The sequence below is a fragment of the Oryzias latipes genome, chromosome 4, assembly GCF_002234675.1.
Source record: "Oryzias latipes chromosome 4, ASM223467v1".
Lineage (NCBI taxonomy): Eukaryota > Metazoa > Chordata > Actinopteri > Beloniformes > Adrianichthyidae > Oryzias > Oryzias latipes.
In genome coordinates this window covers 7,094,753-7,112,509 of record NC_019862.2, presented here as the reverse complement: position 1 = coordinate 7,112,509, position 17,757 = coordinate 7,094,753, and the positions used below count along the sequence as shown (strand labels likewise).

Below are 17,757 nucleotides of genomic sequence, written 5' to 3'. Positions count from 1 at the left end.
CAGCACCAAAGTTAGATCTACTTAATTGAATTGATTTGAATGAAAGCAAAATAAATGTCTGATAACTATGTGTTATTTTTAAGATGACTTAACTAGAATTGATTTATCTTAACTAAAGCAAATAATTAAGTCAGAGCAAAGTAAAAAAGTTTATTTTTCCAACATCCATATGTGGTGTAATCACCCTCTCACGGTGGAAAAAGTATTATCTGAGCTTCTTCATCCACTAAATCATCTTCAAATGGACACGCCATGCTGCTTCACCTCTCTGACAACAAACTAACCTTCAACTAAACCTGCTCCAGACCAGGTTATGTTAAGAGCTTGAGTTGCTATGGCAACTTGACATATCCTGAAACATACCTCTGTTTTTGGAACCGAAAGCAGTGGTTGTACTTCTTTAGCCTCAAACTTACTGCGGGAGCTAGCATTAACCTGCTTTCTGAAATACCCCCTGATATTGCTCGCTGTATGTATTGCACTAATGTTAGCTTGGGGCTGTGAGCTAGCAGGAGAGCATGTAAACAGAGAGCTCTCAGCAACAGGTGAATGGTAAGTGGACTTGCTCTGGGCAAACCGTCCCTCCCACAACTCTGATGAATATTTGATGAACTTCTGTCACTTTGCAGAAACTATGTTCTTGAAAACAACACAGGTTTTTAGATTTTGGGTATAAACAGCATCAACATAATTAAAAATCTACTAGGAACAATTTCAAAATTCATCAAAAGATGATCAAAGTGGGACTTTAAACTCTTTGGAATTGAATAAAACAATATAAACTGCCTGGAGTTTTCACACGTACCCATTTGCATTTTTGATGTCATTTATTTAAGAAGAAAAAACCCAATAAGAATACCATGTGTTTTTATACATTGCCCTGTGAGCTTAAGAAAATAAATCTCCTTAAAGAAATCTCCTTATTTCAGCTTTCCACATTTTAATCTGCAGTTATTTTGATGATAAAAATGTTTGACCTCTATTCATCTGTCAAAAAGAAAAACATTTAATTGAGGGAAATCACCTGCAGGTAACTAGAGAGAGAGAGATGACCTGAATCTATAGGTCCTGCTGACCGCATACTGTAGATGACTGACTGATGGCACATTCATTCCCTAATAAAATGGCTGTCATGAGAGCAAATGGATGAACATGCAAGGAATGATGGGAATCCTAACCTTTGAACATCTTTCATCACAGCAGCCCTTACAATCCTTATTCTCTTCTGAATAAACAAAAGTCCATGTTTTGGTCACTAACTGCGGTCTTATTCGTAGCTTAAAAATGGTGACAAAGTCTCACAATAAGGTGCAATTCATCACTAATTGTTAAAGTGCTTTATAAATAAAGTTTGGTTGGAGATTTACATTGTCAAGTTACCTCCCCAAGTCTCTAAATCAAACCTGCCCCCCCACTCCTAAGAACAATCCTGAGACTCAGGCCTTTGATGCTAAAACCCCGGGGTACCAGAGAGGCACAATGCAGAGCAGAAACACCCTCACGGCTGAACAATGAATGGAAGTAAAATGTAATTCTCCTCTTGATGTAGAACAAACCCGAACGGCAGTGACGGATTTCAGACGGAGCTTGTTTACTCGTGCAGTTCTCCCTTTGAAGGACCATGACCTGAAAACCTTCTTATCCATTGAAAGTCCACAAGTGTTCGCTAAAGTGTTTATTGTTCCCAGCTGCTGTGCAGCTCTGCAATGCATCAAAAGAAACACCATTAGAGTGGAAAACAATCCTGCCCTCAGAAAATAAATACATAAAAGCATGTTTTCTATTGATTTGTTTGAGCGGGCTATCTTTCCACAGATTTGACTGTGATCACGCTCCAAAAAGCTGATCTAAAAAGCATCATGGCCATAACAGACGTGCAATGAGCACCCAATGATTTCATTTCAAAACGGTTTAGTAAGGAAAATAATTAATTTTGTCTTAGAAATTTCAGAAGCTGTCGTCCAACTAAAATGCTGTGACGTTTTTCCAGGTGCAATCTGAGAAAGTTGAATGCTTTTATTACATTTTAGATTCATTTTGCAATTTGCAAATGTAACTTAAACAAAAATAAATGCGATCTAGTGGAAACAATGGTATCGGTTAGGTCATCTAAAAACATCAAATGGGTCTTTAAAACAAAGTAATGAAATCAGGGACTGGAAACAAAGTTCAGAGGATGATGATGCACGTAACCACTCTGCCAGATCTAACTGCCTTAAAACAAAAAAAGAAGAACCACGTTTTTCTGCACCACTGCCAAAAGTGAGCCCCCTTCCAATAAAGAAAATGATTAATCGCTTGCTGTGTTGTTTCTAGTCTTCTACCTTTGGATTTTTTTTTTCATTTTCTCTCCTTGTGAGGGGCTTCAAGCAAACCGATCCTCACCGAGGGTCCGTGCTTCTCCACATCTTCACTGTCGGAGGTCGCATTCCCGGCCTCCGCCCTTCCACTGTTCACATTCCTGATGAAGGTGGGGGCACAGCAACCACCAGAGATACATAGCGAGATGTATCGCTTCCCCCTGCATCGGGCCGGGTTGTTGTAGCGAGATGCTGGGGGGAGGGCCGCAGCCTCGCATGGGGGAGACTCGGTCGGAGCTGGAAACTCACAGGGACGCACAACCAAAACCCTGTCTATGAGTTATCCGTGGAATTCTCATTGCTGGTGGACGTCGATGACTGAGGGGTGGAGGAGGAGGAGGAGGAGGAGGATGAAGGGGAGGTGGTAAAGTTCATCCCTGATAGATCTGGAGGGTTTGTTGCCGTGTTCTGCCCGCTTAAGCTCTTCCTGCACACCGGACACGTGTCATGCTGGAGAAAATAAACAGGTTTTAGTGTCGCGGCTCATTTTTCCCCCTCAGCACACACGGAGGCAGACGCTTACTGCAGGTGAGAAGGCAGTGGGTCATGTCTCATACCTGCTCCAGCCAGGGGACTATGCAGTCATTGTGGAACATGTGATTACACGGGAGCTGCCTCACATTTTCTCCAACACAGTAATCTTCTTTGCACACCGGGCACTCGAGTCCAGAGGCTGAAAGCCACAATACACGCTCACATTACATACGGTTACACCCAACAAAAACCCAACAGCTCAGAACTTTCTTCCTTTCCTTTATCCCATAAGAACTCACACCCTTCAAAATAAAATAAATGATGTGGAAATGACCACAACTGCGATTGATTGATTTAGAGAATCTGACCATGCCGAGTTCTGATCGAATACTTTTGTAACACGAGTACAAGAAACAGATCCAGGTTTTCCTGTTTTTATTTTATTTACCTTCTTTTAAAACGCTCAAACAGAGCACTTTTAGGAAGTAGCTTGAACAATCAAAGAAACATGGTTAATTATTAACTAGTAGAAATAGGTGATAATTACTCAAGTGAGAAAGTTTGGTGACTGTAGCTTTAGGATCTTCACAACTATAGAACAGTTTTGATTCATATCTCCATTAAAACTGAAAATAACTTTCTTTTAACATCATTGTTGTTGCATGAATGTAATGTCTTCCTGACTCACTCATACCAATGGAACCATTTATTCTTTTTGGTTGTTTTTGAGACTTTAAGAACTGTTTTTTGTGGATCAGGTTTTTCCTGGAGCTTTCACTTTGTACACGGTCCCTTAGCAGCAGTCCCATTGCCGTCTCTCTGTTTCATTCTCATCCAAAATTAAAATGGAAAAAGCAATACTTTTTTCTTTGGAAATGCTTTTAAAAATGAGAATAAGATAAATATCCGATCCCCGTTTGATCCCAACCTCTGATTTTGCTTGAGGCTGAAAATACGTGTTCGGGTCGGGACATCCCGAGATGTAAGGATTGAATAGCAAAACAAAACTCTGTGGCTTTCACCTCTAAAACAACGGTGGGACATTTATATAAATGAGTGTGGAAAAAAGTTATGGGCTGTAACCTGCAGCTTGTTCTGTTTCTACTTACCAACATGCTCATCGGTGACCTGAACTGTAGGAAGACTTTTGATTTTATCCCGATCAGCAGGCGGGGGACCCGTGTTCTCAAACTGGTTTAATAACTAAAGAAGAGAACATGAGAAGCTGATTCCATCGCCTTCATGCAGCGCATCCAATATACTTTATGGAGAATTCTCACGAAAGAATACCTGTGTTATAATAGCATCAAGGCCGTTGGCCCCCCAGGCATAGTCCATAGGATTTGAATGAAGAATTCCCCTAAAACAAGACATCAGAAGAAACCAAACATGTTTGCAGGTCAGAGTTCATTTGTTAGTTTTTATGGGGTCAAATCAGGATCGACTTAAAGGAAACACAAAACAAGATTGTAAATTTAAAATTAAAATAAAAAAGTTGAAAAAAGTTTTAAACTTGAACGTACACATTGACATAAATATGGAAAATTTAAAATGAAAAATCGTAAATTCAAAAAAATATCGGAATAATAAACTATAAACCTAAAACTGTTACCCAATGAAAAATGTGTATTTATTACAGCTACGTTTTGTATTTTTTTTTCTGTCCTTCACTTTTTACCGTTTCAATTCAGAATGTGAATTTTACGTGGGGGCGGGGATTTGAGCCCATTGGCCACCGGGACACGACATGGAGACCCAGAGGTTATGCTGACATCAGAAACTTTTTTTATTTGGAAACAGTTGTAAGTTCATATTTGTTCTTCTTTCAAATTTACAATGTGCACTTTCCAGTGTAACCCTTGTGGTATCCTATGCACTTTAACATTGGGATTGGGGTCATCTAGACCCACTAGACAGTGCTCTGAACCTTTTTTCTTCAATGATTTGTGATCTTCACTGGTGTCCATGGATTCCATGAAATCTTTCCACCTTTGTCATGGTAGGGAGAACATGTCAATGTAAGGGTGGGGTCATCTAAGATAGCACAAGGGTTAACATCAATTTTTTAATTTTATGTTAAATTTACAATCTGTGTTTTCATTCCCTTCAAGCTGATCCTGATTTGACCTCAACGTTTTTATCCATGAGATTCCAGAACTCACCAGGGTCCCACACCTATATTTGGCATTGCAGTGGGTGCAATTATTCCATTTACTAACTGCTGAATGATCCTACAGAGAATAAAACAATTTCAGGTTAACGAAGCAGGATTTACACTGTTGCAAAGAACCATTTCAGTTTAAATAAAGGTCAAAATGTTGGTCACAGAGCAGCTCTAACCCTTCTAAAGTAGGAACTCCCTCATGCCTCCCGGTTTGTCGTCGTGCACTGTGACGAGTTCTGGGTTGTCTAGCACCGTATCGTTGCCGTGATGCCGTTTCCTGTTCACGGCGGTTCTCAGCATCCCTGTTGTCTTCTGGTCTAAGTCCCCCACCGAAGTCAAAGCTGTCGTCAAAAACGCTGAGGGAAAACTGACCGTAGCCTGATGGGAATGTGAATAAGTGCTGGTCCACATTCTGGGAAGCAAACATAACGATGCAGACAGACTAAGAAACTCGCTCTGAAGGTTTCCACATCACCACAAATATTTGAAAAAATGTTTTTTCTGATCATCACTGCAAACTCCACATCTACACCAGCTAGCATTTGAGGTTGGCTTTATGTTTCCATAAAAACCTTTTCCACTGCAGTCACATGAAGCTAACAGCAACTCCCCACACTGCATTTTAAACATCCCCGCAGTCTAAGATAGCCGAAACTGTGACGTTCCCCACCATTTCACAAACTGGATAAGCACAGGCGTCAATAGAAGCGGCTTTCAAAAACGCTGACTCGATTACACAACAGAGTGCATAACAGAGTCAGACTGAGGCGAAAAACACAGAGTCTGAGTAAAGATCAGATTAGAAACCTCAAAAGGTTGTTGATTCTGGGGCCCGCTGGAGATTGTGGACATGGAGCCATTGTCGGCACTAAAGGGGACAAATAGTTGACAGTTATGTTCAGACTTTCTACTTTCTAATGTTACAAGAAAACTTCAACCAACTTACAGTTACAACGATTTAAGAGCATTTTTGTGCCCATTTTTGTAATTATTCAAACGCATACAAACATTTGGTTTCAGTGAGACGGAATTATTATGGTTTCATCTTGGTTAATCACTGGTAACTTTAAACTCAAAGCACATACATGAGCCCATTATGTGCGGAGCCTCAATGAAAAGGAGACTCTGCTGGACTGAACTCCATCAACTCACCTCCTTTCATCCAGCAGCTCCTCAATGAAGCCAGACTCACATCTGGGACACGTATACTCCTGCAAACCCAACAAAATTCAACCAGAATCACTAGGAATTGATGCTACCGCTCCTCCTCAATAAACATGGAATTACTGTGTACTATACCTGCATTAAAATAGAAAAACCCAACTCATTTAGAAAATATTATACTGGTGGTTTTTTCTGTTTCATGTGTTCTTATAGCTGCAGTGTGAACAGAAGATGATTGAATGAGAAAGAAATGTGGCTAAAATGGGAAAAAAACTAAACATTTGTCAAAAGACGATAATAAAATAATTAAGACGTGAATTTAAACAACTAAGAAAAGGCCACACACAGCTTCATCAAGATTCTAATTTCTAACATAAGTGAAGCCTTTTCCCAAAAATGTTATGTGTTTCCATAATGACGACAAAAACTCGTCCTCACGGTGGATATGAATATTCGAGCTTAACCCTGAAAAACCTGAGAAAAATGTTCTTATCCGCTTAAATGTTTTTTAAACCAGCAGCAATAAACAGCAGCCAAAAAATTTAAAAAAATTGACGAAATAAATAAAGTTTGAAAAAGAAAAACAAAACAGTGGTGAAGTTTGACACTGTGGGTTCTTCAGAGAACACAAGAAAAACATGGAACTCTCGACACATTTCCCTCCACACAGGACAGCTGTGTGGCTCTCCAGGGTTTTATAGAAACGGTGGAATCAAGAAACAAAACGTTTACAGGGGGGGAAAAGAGACCACGTAGTGCAAAACCATGGCAAAGTCTGCTCTAAGTCAAGACAAAGTGTACTTTACCCACCTTCAGAACAAAACTGGACCTGTTTTGGACTTTTGCACTCATCTGCAGCTAACTTTACTAACAGTGAATCACTAAACTGAGATGCTCTCAGGTTGTATATGTTGTGTTCAAAATTTCACTTGGATTCTCCGTCATCTTTATCCGAACTTTAAATCACAACCGTTTAAAACCTGGGATGAAGTCAGCTCCAGCCATTCTGATAATAAAACACTTCATCATTTAAAGCAGGACCACGGCATCCTGAGGAGATTAGTAATCCCTGACTTTTCATTCTGATGGTGAATATCTCTGCCAGCTTTTGTAGCTGCTTTACATTTCGTTTCTTTAGTTTGACCCTGCAGATGAACCCTCTGATCGCATCAGCACTGAAACCTAAATTCAGTAAAAGCATCTGAATGTCTTCATCTTTAACAAGATTAGGATTTTCTTCAAAAAGTGATGAGATTAGACAGAATCTGTGGGGTCCAGGTTCCTCCTGGGATGTCAGATAGTGATGGAGGTGTTGCTGGTTCCACCTGTCAGTCTCCATCCAACAAAACACTAACGTCGTCATGACGTCACTCTTTTTGTGCCATGTTTCCTTTCTTGATTGGGATGACAATAAAAGCTGAACTTGTATTTAACATGTTCTTCTTTTCCTTTGACAAATACACAAACTCTTCTTCTTCAGCAGAAACCTGTACCAGCTGCTTACGGAGCTCCTTAAATTTAGACCCAAAGAACAGATGTTTCCAGCTGCAGACAACTGGCAGGTCCGCCGCTTACAACGGCTTTGTTACGGGTTTATTGTTAGTCCCACCAGGTGCAGGGAAACAAAGACCCCGGAATTAAAACATACTACTGTCCGTTAGCTTTCGTTCCAAACAAATAAATGTCATGATCTGATGATCCGCTTTTTTTTCCTAGCCGTAACTAACTACAATGTTAAAGACAGCACGGCAACAAACAAAAAACAAAACAAAAACATGGTCGACGTGTTATTTTTATCAAAATACAGAGATATTGGTCTGCTTATTGTATGTGCACGAGATCAACAGAATAAATGTCAGAAATATGATGAACCCGAGAAGGGAAGATCTGCTAGTCTACTGCTAGCATGCTAACGACTGTCTCGATGAAACGATATTTCTACAAAGTGAAGGATAAACTTTTCTGACGAGTTTCGTATTTTCTTCAGTCGTGGTTTGTGTTCTTTCTATCCACGGTACTTACAGGGAGTCGAGGACTGATCTCTGCTGAGCATCTGTGACAGAAGAACCGGCTAGGGCTAGGCCATGGAGGAGCTTCCGCCATCTTTAGTCACTATATGGGCTGAAACGGAAGGACTACGGAGCGGTGTAAAGCACAATCTTCATTCTCGCGAACAACGGAGAGTCATGTGATTGTCAAGAGTTTTAATAATAATGCCTGACCAAAGTAGGATTTCCGTACATTTATATTCTGCAATGATTAAGATCCAGCTACAGATGCATTTAGACGACATTATACACCCCCGTGACAGAAACGGGAAGAACTTCAGAATCTCAATGAATATTAGTAAATACTTTTACCAGACTAAAAAGTGGTCCCAAAAGTCATTGTTTATGTTGAAAAAAATTTGAGCAAATCTAAGTGACTGGGGAAATAATAATAATAATAATAATATAAACATGGGAAATGAAACGTGTTTTCGTGTATTTGTGCTGTACGAGACTTTAACAGCAGGTGGTGCTAGAACACTGAGAATTTGAGGAGTTCCTGCATCTTACATAAACAAGTTTACCTGTCTAATTTACACTGATTAGGTGTTCAATAGTTAACACAATAAAATAAACTGTTTAGTTCTGAGAGAGTTTAACAACTCCTTTGTTTAGGAGTTTCTTTTTTTTTATATTGTGTCCTCCTGACACCCAGTTTTGTATATAGTATGAGGTTCCGTTTGTGCCAAAAAATTTGTTTTTTGCGTCCACTGTCAATGTCTTTGGCCCATTGTCTATGTCTACTGAATGAATTCATTGAACATTGGTTCATGCGTTACGTTTAAAACTTTGCATTTGTCTTTGTTATTGTCTTTACCCCCTGTCGTCTCACTATATCGTCAGGAAAGTCCTTAGCAACTGTTGCTAGTTTCGTTAGCTACGACGTCGTCGTTAGATCTTGTAGTTTTTCAAATTTTGCCAAAGTCGTCAGACAAGCCCTTTGAACGGCCGGTAAATTGTTTCCTGTCCTACCGCAGGAATATCAATAAAGGTTTTTTTTTTTAAACGTGTTTCGTTCCGTGGTAGTACAGGAAACAATCTACCGGCCGTACAAAGGACTTTTCAGACAACTTTGGTAAAATTTGAAATACGACAAGATCTTAAGACACGACATGGGGAAAAGCCGTAGCTAACAACACTAGCACGGTCAGGATTTTCCTGACGACACGGGGAAATGACGTAGCAAACGACGTAGCAAACGACACTAGTAACGGCTGCTAAGGACTTTTCTGACTCCGTAATGAGACGACATGGGGAAACAACAATTATAAAGAGAAATGCAAAGTTTTAGGCATGAAGCAAGCATATACATCACAAAGCAAATACAAAGTAGTAATCAAAGAAGCATGGGCATGCAGAAGATATTAGTTAGTAGTACATAGACATGAACCAATGTTCAATGAACTTGTTTAATAGACTTAGAGAATGGACCCAAAACATAGACAGTGGACGCAAAAACACGTTCAGTTGACATAGACAATGGACCAAAGACAGAGACAGTGGACGCGAAAAAGTATTTTCATATTTTTGGCACAAATGGAACCTCATACGGAACCTACTACGTTTGTGCATCAAGTGGTGCGTTCAAATACAGGCTGTAATATTAGCCAAAGGTGCAAAGCTTTTGTTTTCCTGTCAGTGGAAGTAAACTATCTGAGCACTGTAAACAAATAATGTATATAAATATGTTAATCTTACATAACAGTGATAACAAAACCAGAACAGTGTTTTATGTCTCTCCGCTGAAGTTACATGACTGTGTTTTTATTCCTCGTGAACAAAGGGATGCCTTTTAAAAAAAGGATCCATTTTGTCTCGTTACCGTTTGGTTGGACATGAAAGCTCAGCAGGAATCACTCAGGTGTTTTTAAAAAGTTAAATTTTTCAGGAAAACGCACATTTCCGGTTTACTAATGTACTATAATTATTTTTTAACACAAACATCTCAGTTAAAAAAATAAAAACAAGTGTTTCCAAAAGAAATAGTTTGGTTTCTCACAAACTGACTGAACTTTTGTTGGTCTCTGGAAAAAAGCTCAATTTGGTTACAGCTTCAGTGATCAAACAGCAGAAATACTAAAAAACGAAATGACTGATGTTTGCTTCGTTTCCGGCTCTGGATTTCCATTTAAGATAATCCTTTTTCCTCAGTTATGGATGATGAGAATAACACGACTGAAGGCTGCTGGATGTAAACATGTCAACAGTCTGATCTTGGCAGAACATCACAAAGATGAGCCAAGCCTTTCATCAAACCGTCCATCTTCTAATCCCATTTCCAAGCGTTGTAGCAGGATTTTAGTGTGAAACCTTTGGTCACAAACACATATAGAAATATATAAATACAGCTTTTGGAAACATTAGAACTCCTACATGTTTTACTACACTCTGAACATTTGGAACCCCTAATTGTTTTGCAAGAGGGTCTGCATCAGTGATTGACCAACGCAGGATCTGAGCTGCTCAGACATTTGGAGGTCTTTCTCTTTGACATCTGACTTATTTTTGCAGCAGAAGACAAATGTGGACTCAGACGCATTTGCTCATTTGGGTTTATGAAATTACAAAACTAAACAAAGGCTGATCAAATAACTGCCTCTTAGTAGCAACAGAGGTCAGTCTGAGCCTGGAGGCTGATGAACAGCATTTGGATCCTTTCCAGAAACAGAAAGTTTAGTCTTTTACCTTTGAAAAGTGGAGCCCAACATCTTTTTTTTTAACCTTTATTTAACCAAGTAAGCTATGAAGACCATGTTCTTATTTAAAATAATAACCTGGGAAGTGGAGAAATGCAAAGATAGATAACAGCAGACCACAATACATACCAGAATTTACATCAAGAAAATAAACATAAGGTAAATACATTTTTAGTAAAAACATGTGCAGGATTCAGTCAGTCCGTTAATTAAAAAGTTTTTAAAAGCTGAGATCGATACAAAGGTGCTTGGTTTGAGTTCTTTTTGAACGTCATTCCAGTCTGCTGTGCTGCATGTTGATAAGAGATTCTCCATATTTTGATTTTATTTCAGGAACATTAGGATAAAGACAAGAGGATAATTGAGAGACCCAGCATTATAAGCTGTGCCAAGCGTGTGCTTTAGGGAAACAGAGAGGGTTGTACCAAATGGCAAAGATAGGGGGGAGAAAGACTTTCAGCAGCTGCTTATCCTTCCCAGTCAAGATTATTCTTCTTCTGTCCATAAGCCTGGATCCAGAACAAATTGTTTTCTAATTTAAACATTGGTTTTAAAACGTTAGGCGTTGACATTGGATATGTCCCTTCAGAAGAGGGACAGAGGTCTGATCAAGGGTTTGTAGATCTAATGAGGCCTCTCATGTCACAAGAACAGGCAGACAGCTGGATCCTAATGCAACAGGTTTATTAGCTCAGCTAAAAGTCTAAAAAGCTAAACCAGGCAGGCAGGCAAGGGTCAACAACAAGTATAAGCTCATCTGAGAAGAGGCAGGGTGGTAAAAATCCAGACGAGAGTCAGGGCAGGCGGAAGGCAAACACAGTCAGAAACAAGGTCAGAAGTCAGAGGTCAGAGGTCAGAGGTCAGAGGATCATGTCCAAATACACCACTCAATAATGAAAGGCAGTGTGGCACAAACAATACTTCGCACCAAGTGTGGCTCAGTGCAGTGCTTAAGTATGCTTTGATTGATGAATGAATGAGAGTCAGCTGTGAGGCATCCATGAAGCGTGAGCTGGGGGTTGCTGGGATTTGTAGTGTGGATAGAACTCTGGAGATGGCTCCCGCTGGGGACCAGAGGGGGAGACAGAGTACTTACTTAAGACATCTCGTTGGGTTTCCCTTTTGTGACTTGTCCCAGAGAAGTAGCGAGTTCCTCCAGAGGAGACTTTCTCTGTAGGACATGTAGGTCATTTGGGGTCCCCCTTCTGCTTCTAAAGACTTTAAGGAGGCCTCCAACATTTTTTGGAGCAATCTGCTGCAGAAACTTTTCAACGACAGAGAGGAAAACAAGAGGATGCTTCTCTAGTCGGTGTGGGAGGTGGAGGAAGGAAGGATGGGAAACTATCATCCTTGATGAAGAACAATGTCCTTTATGTGGTGTTGGGAGTAACTACAAAAGTAATGTATTACAGTAAAACACACCATCTCCTGTTAGAAACTAGTATTAAAATAGTAGTAATATGGACACCTTACATGTTCAATGCAGTGAGAACACGACACATTAACAAATAAAAAACAGCCAGAAAGAGAATCTTTTCTTCTTGTTGTTAGTCACTTTGAGCTTTTTTTAAAATTCATTTAGTTTTATTTATTGAGTCAAAGTTCCTGTTGGGCGTCACACTCCCAAACACCTTTTCTTTTGTGTTCTAACAGTTGTGTCTGTGGGTGGAGCCTCACAGGCTGCTGGTTCTCTTCTTGATCTGGTTTTAACATTTTTCAAAGCAGATTCCATTTTTTTGTATTCTGCTTGAGTTAAACTGGCTAAAGCTGGGCGCTGTTATTGTTTATCTGTTGCTTTCACTTTACCAGACATAAATTATTAGCAGATGTTTTCCCATCAGGCCTCAACAAATGAATATGAAACACAAAAATGAAGTTCCATTCCTGCAGGTTTAAACAGAAATTAACTTAAGAAGAATGTGTGAGTTAAAATGCCGAATTGAAAGCACAACTGATTACGTTTTGAATATTTTATAAAGTATTCTTTGTTGACATTAATTTGTAATTGTCTTAATGGTCTTGCCCAAGAGATCTTAAGCAACACAATTCAAAACTAGAAGGAGCTGCATTTCCAGAAGAAAATGCAGGGTTGAATGCTGTATTGCTGAAAGAAAGCTTAATTTGTAAAAGAAATGGCTGAACTGAGCTGAAAGAGCTTAACATTTTAAAAGTAAAATGGTTAAAATAGGTGAAAACCTGTAAAAGAGGTTAAGCACAGTGATTCCCTATGTATTTTAATGGAGCAAAAAATCCTGGAACATCTTAAAAAGTTCAATGATTTGAATGACCAAAAGTAATAACTGTAATAAGTTGAAATATTTGAATATTTTCAAAGTTGAAAGGTAGAAAATTTTGAAGCGTCCGAACCGGGTGTCGAACCGCGAACCTCATGTACCATAAGTTCCCAATGCATTTTAATAGGGCAAAAATTCCCGGAAAAACTGGAATATCTTAAAAAGTACAAGGATTTGAAAAACCAAAAGTCATAGCTGGAATAAGCTGAAGGAGCTGAACATTTTAAAAGTTGAATGGTTAAAATAGGTTAAAAATTGTAGAAGTAGTTAAGTGTCAAAAAACGGCGGAAGATAGTGTAAATAATAACTAGAAGGAGCTGCATTTCCAGAAGAAAATGCAGGGTTGAATGCTGTACTGCTGAATGAAAGCTGAATTAGCTGAAGAAATGGCTGAACTGTACTGGAAGAACCATGAAAAGTTAAAGGTGCAAAAGTCCTAGCAGGAATAAGCTGAAAAAGTTGAACATTGTAATAGTAGAATGGCTGAAATAGGTCAAAATTTGTAGGACTTAAGCATGAAAGCTGAAATTGTTGAAAAAATGGCTGAATTGTTGAAAATTTGAAGATGTTGCTAAAATGGCTAAAAGTACTAGCATTGGAATCAGCATCATCAACTGACTCCAAAAAACACGTTGTTTGAGAGTATTATATTGGTAAAAGCTACATGTTCTAAGTTGATAGAAAATCCACTCTTTTCAAAATGGCGGCTTTTCTATTGATTTTATCTTCATAGCAACCATTTTATGTTTGGGTCGCCTGGAGATGAGGAACAAATCAACGTCGGTTTCAGATGAATCGGAAAAAGTAAACTTTTGGACGTCCTTAGCAACGAGCTTTGTTTGCTAACCACGCCCACATTCCTTATATGTCCAGATCCAGTGAATTTCAATATGTTCAGTTCCAGCCATGGATGAAGTTTATTGCAATATTTGCTTCAGATTTTGTCAAAAAATGCCCACCAAACAGTAGGTTGTGTTGCCATCCCATAATGATTTCAAAACGTATGTTGAAGTCCAAAGCCTTGTGAGCATTTCAATGTTTGAACGGTGCCTCTAGCTGAAAGCTTGTTAAAGTTATAATGCTTGAAAGCAACAAAGGTTTTCAAGGATTCTCCATGTATTTAAATGAAGCAAAAATCTTGGAAAATCCTGCAAAATCTTGGAATATCTTGAAAAGTTCAAAGATTTGAAAGACTAAAAGTCGTAGCTGAAAGGAATAAGCTGAAAGGGTTGAACATTGTAATAGTAGAAGGATTAAAATACGTGAAAGTTTGAAGAGGTTTAAAACTGCCTCACATTTTGGCACAAAATGGCCGCCAAACTGTAGGTGGTGTTGGCATCCCATAATAATTTTGAACTTTATGTTGAAGTCCAAAACCTTGTGAACATTTCAATATTTGAACGGTGTCTCTAGCCAAAAGAATGTTAAAGTTACAATTGTTTAAAGAAGCAAAGGTGTGGCCAATGGAGCAAAAACATTGGAAAATCTGGGAATATCCGGGAATATCTGGAAAAGTTCAGAGATTTGAAGGACCAAAAGTCATAGCTGAAAGGAATAAGATGAAAGGGTTGAACATTGTAATAGTAGAATTGTAAAAATAGGTGAAAGTTTGAAGAAGTTTAAAATTGCCTCACATTTTGGCACAAAATGGCCGCCAAACTGTAGGTGGTGTTGCCATCCCATAATAATTTTTAAACCTTATGTTGAAGTCCAAAACCTTGTGAACATTTCAATATTTGAACAGTGTCTCTAGCCAAAAGAATGTTAAAGTTACAATTGTTTAAAGAAGCAAAGGTGTGGCCAATGGAGCAAAAAGATGTGAAAATCTGGGAATATCCGGGAATATCTGGAAAAGTTCAAGGATTTGAAGGACCAAAAGTCATAGCTGAAAGGAATAAGCTGAAAAGGTTGAACATTGTAATAGTAGAATGGTAAAAATAGGTTAAAGTTTGAAGAAGTTTAAAATTGCCTCACATTTTGGCACAAAATGGCCGCCAAACTGTAGGTGGTGTTGCCATCCCATAATAATTTCAAAACGTATGTTGAAGTCCAAAGCCTTGTGAGCATTTCAATGTTTGAACGGTGTCTCTAGCTGAAAGCTTGTTAAAGTTATAATGCTTGAAAGCAACAAAGGTTTTCAAGGATTCTCCATGTATTTAAATGAAGCAAAAATCTTGGAAAATCCTGGAAAATCTTGGAATATCTTGAAAAGTTCAAAGATTTGAAAGACTAAAAGTCGTAGCTGAAAGGAATAAGCTGAAAGGGTTGAACATTGTAATAGTAGAAGGATTAAAATACGTGAAAGTTTGAAGAAGTTTAAAATTGCCTCACATTTTGGCACAAAATGGCCGCCAAACTGTAGGTGGTGTTGCCATCCCATAATAATTTTGAACTTTATGTTGAAGTCCAAAACCTTGTGAACATTTCAATATTTGAACGGTGTCTCTAGCCAAAAGAATGTTAAAGTTACAATTGTTTAAAGAAGCAAAGGTGTGGCCAATGGAGCAAAAACATTGGAAAATCTGGGAATATCCGGGAATAAATGGAAAAGTTCAGAGATTTGAAGGACCAAAATGTCATAGCTAGAATAAGATGAAAGAGCTGAACATTTTCATAGTCGAACGGTTAAAACAGGTGAAAAATTGTAGAAGGAGTTTAACTGTGAACTTCTGAACGAAAAATTCTCCATGTATTTCAATGGAGCAAAAATTCCCGGAAAAACTGGAATATCTTAAAAAGTAAAAGGATTTGAAAAACCAAAAGTCATAGCAAAAAAAAGGTTAAAGAGCTGAACATTTTAAAAGTTGAATGGTTACAATCGGTTGAAAATTGTAGAAGGAGTTAAAGGCCGAAAAACGGCGGAAGATGAGCGTAATAAATAACTAGAAGGAGCTGCATTTCCAGAAGAAAATGCAGGGTTGAATGCTGTAGTGCTGAATGAAAGCTGAATTAGCTGAAGAAATGGCTGAACAAGGAATAAGATGAAAAAGTTGAACATTGTAATAGTAGAATGGCTGAAATAGGTCAAAGTTTGTAGAAGGAGTTAAGCATTAAAGCTGAAATTGTTGAAAAAATGGCTAAACTTTCGAAAATGTGAAGATGTTGCTAATATGGCTAAAAGTGCTAGCACTAAAATCAGCATCATCAACTGACTCAATAAAACACATTGTTTAAGAGTATCATATTGGTAAAACTACATGTTCTACGTTGACAGAAAATCCACTTTTTTTTCAAAATGGCGGCTTTTCTATTGATTTTATCTCCATAGCAACCATTTTATGTTTGGGTCACCGGGGCATGACGAACAGATTGACGTCAGTTTCAGACAAATCGGAAAAAGTAAACCTTTGGACGTCCTTAGCAACGAAGTTTGTTTGCTAACCACGCCCACTTTCCTTATATGTCCAGATCCAGTGAATTTCAATATGTTCAGTACCAGCCATGGATGAAGTTTATTGCAACATTTGCTTCAGATTTTGTCAAAAAATGGCCACCAAACAGTAGTTTATGTCGACATCCCATAATGATTTCTGAACGTATTTTATAGTCCAAAGCCTTGTGATCATTTTAATGTTTGAACGGTGTCTCTAGCTACAAGTATGTTGAAGTTATAATGGTTGAAAGAAACAAAGGTTTGCAAGGATTTTTTTTCAATGTGTTTCAATGAAGCAAAAAATCCTGAAATATCCTAAAATATCTTAAAAAGTACAAGGATTTGAAAAACCAAAAGTCATAGCAGTAATAAGATGAAAGAGCTGAACATTTTAAAAGTTGAACGGTTCAAATAGGTTAAAAACTGTAGGAGGAGTTAAGTGCCGAAAAACGGCGGAAGATAGCATGAGAAGAAAACAAATGTAACACTAGAAGGAGCTGCATTTCCAGAAGAAAATGCAGGGTTGAATGCTGTACTGCTGAATGAAAGCAGAATTAGCTGAATAAATGGCTGAACTGTACTGGAAGAACCATGAAAAGTTAAAGGTGCAAAAGTCCTAGCAGGAATAAGCTGAAAAAGTTGAACATTGTAATAGTAGAATGGCTAAAATAGGTGAAAGTTTGAAGAAGTTTAAAATTGCCTCACATTTTGGCACAAAATGGCCGCCAAACTGTAGGTGGTGTTGCCATCCCATAATAATTTTTAAACCTTATGTTGAAGTCCAAAACCTTGTGAACATTTCAATATTTGAACGGTGTCTCTAGCCAAAATAATGTTAAAGTTACAATTGTTTAAAGAAGCAAAGGTGTGGCCAATGGAGCAAAAACATTGGAAAATCTGGGAATATCCGGGAATATCTGGAAAAGTTCAAGGATTTGAAGGACCAAAAGTCATAGCTGAAAGGAATAAGATGAAAGGGTTGAACATTGTAATAGTAGAATGGTTAAAATAGGTGAAAGTTTGAAGAAGTTTAAAATTGCCTCACATTTTGGCACAAAATGGCCGCCAAACTGTAGGTGGTGTTGCCATCCCATAATAATTTTGAGCCTTATGTTGAAGTCCAAAACCTTGTGAACATTTCAATATTAGAACGGTGTCTCTAGCCAAAAGAATGTTAAAGTTAC

At 38.4% G+C, this 17,757-nt stretch overlaps 1 protein-coding gene across 1 annotated transcript; it reads right to left on the bottom strand.

Annotated features, from left to right (window-relative positions):
- Window positions 1–1,660: 1,660 nt before the first annotated feature.
- rnf126 (ring finger protein 126) lies at window positions 1,661–8,586 on the bottom strand. Its single transcript, XM_004067687.4, has 9 exons — window positions 8,185–8,586; window positions 6,151–6,209; window positions 5,806–5,866; window positions 5,175–5,410; window positions 4,997–5,065; window positions 4,125–4,194; window positions 3,944–4,037; window positions 2,918–3,033; window positions 1,661–2,810 (listed from the first exon to the last, which is right to left on the bottom strand). Exons 1-9 carry the CDS (start codon window positions 8,263–8,265, stop codon window positions 2,634–2,636), a joined length of 963 nt encoding a protein of 320 aa, XP_004067735.1. The 5' UTR covers window positions 8,266–8,586; the 3' UTR covers window positions 1,661–2,633.
- Between the last annotated feature and the right edge of the window lie 9,171 nt (window positions 8,587–17,757).

Coding starts and splice junctions, on each gene's coding strand:
- rnf126 (XM_004067687.4), bottom strand. CDS start 8,265: ATGGCGGAAGCTCCTCCATGGCCTAGCCCTAGCCGGTTCTTCTGTCAC. Junction 6,210..8,184: donor AGATCAGTCCTCGACTCCCT/GTAAGTACCGTG, acceptor TTGGGTTTGCAG/GAGTATACGTGTCCCAGATG. Junction 2,811..2,917: donor TAGTCCCCTGGCTGGAGCAG/GTATGAGACATG, acceptor TATTTTCTCCAG/CATGACACGTGTCCGGTGTG.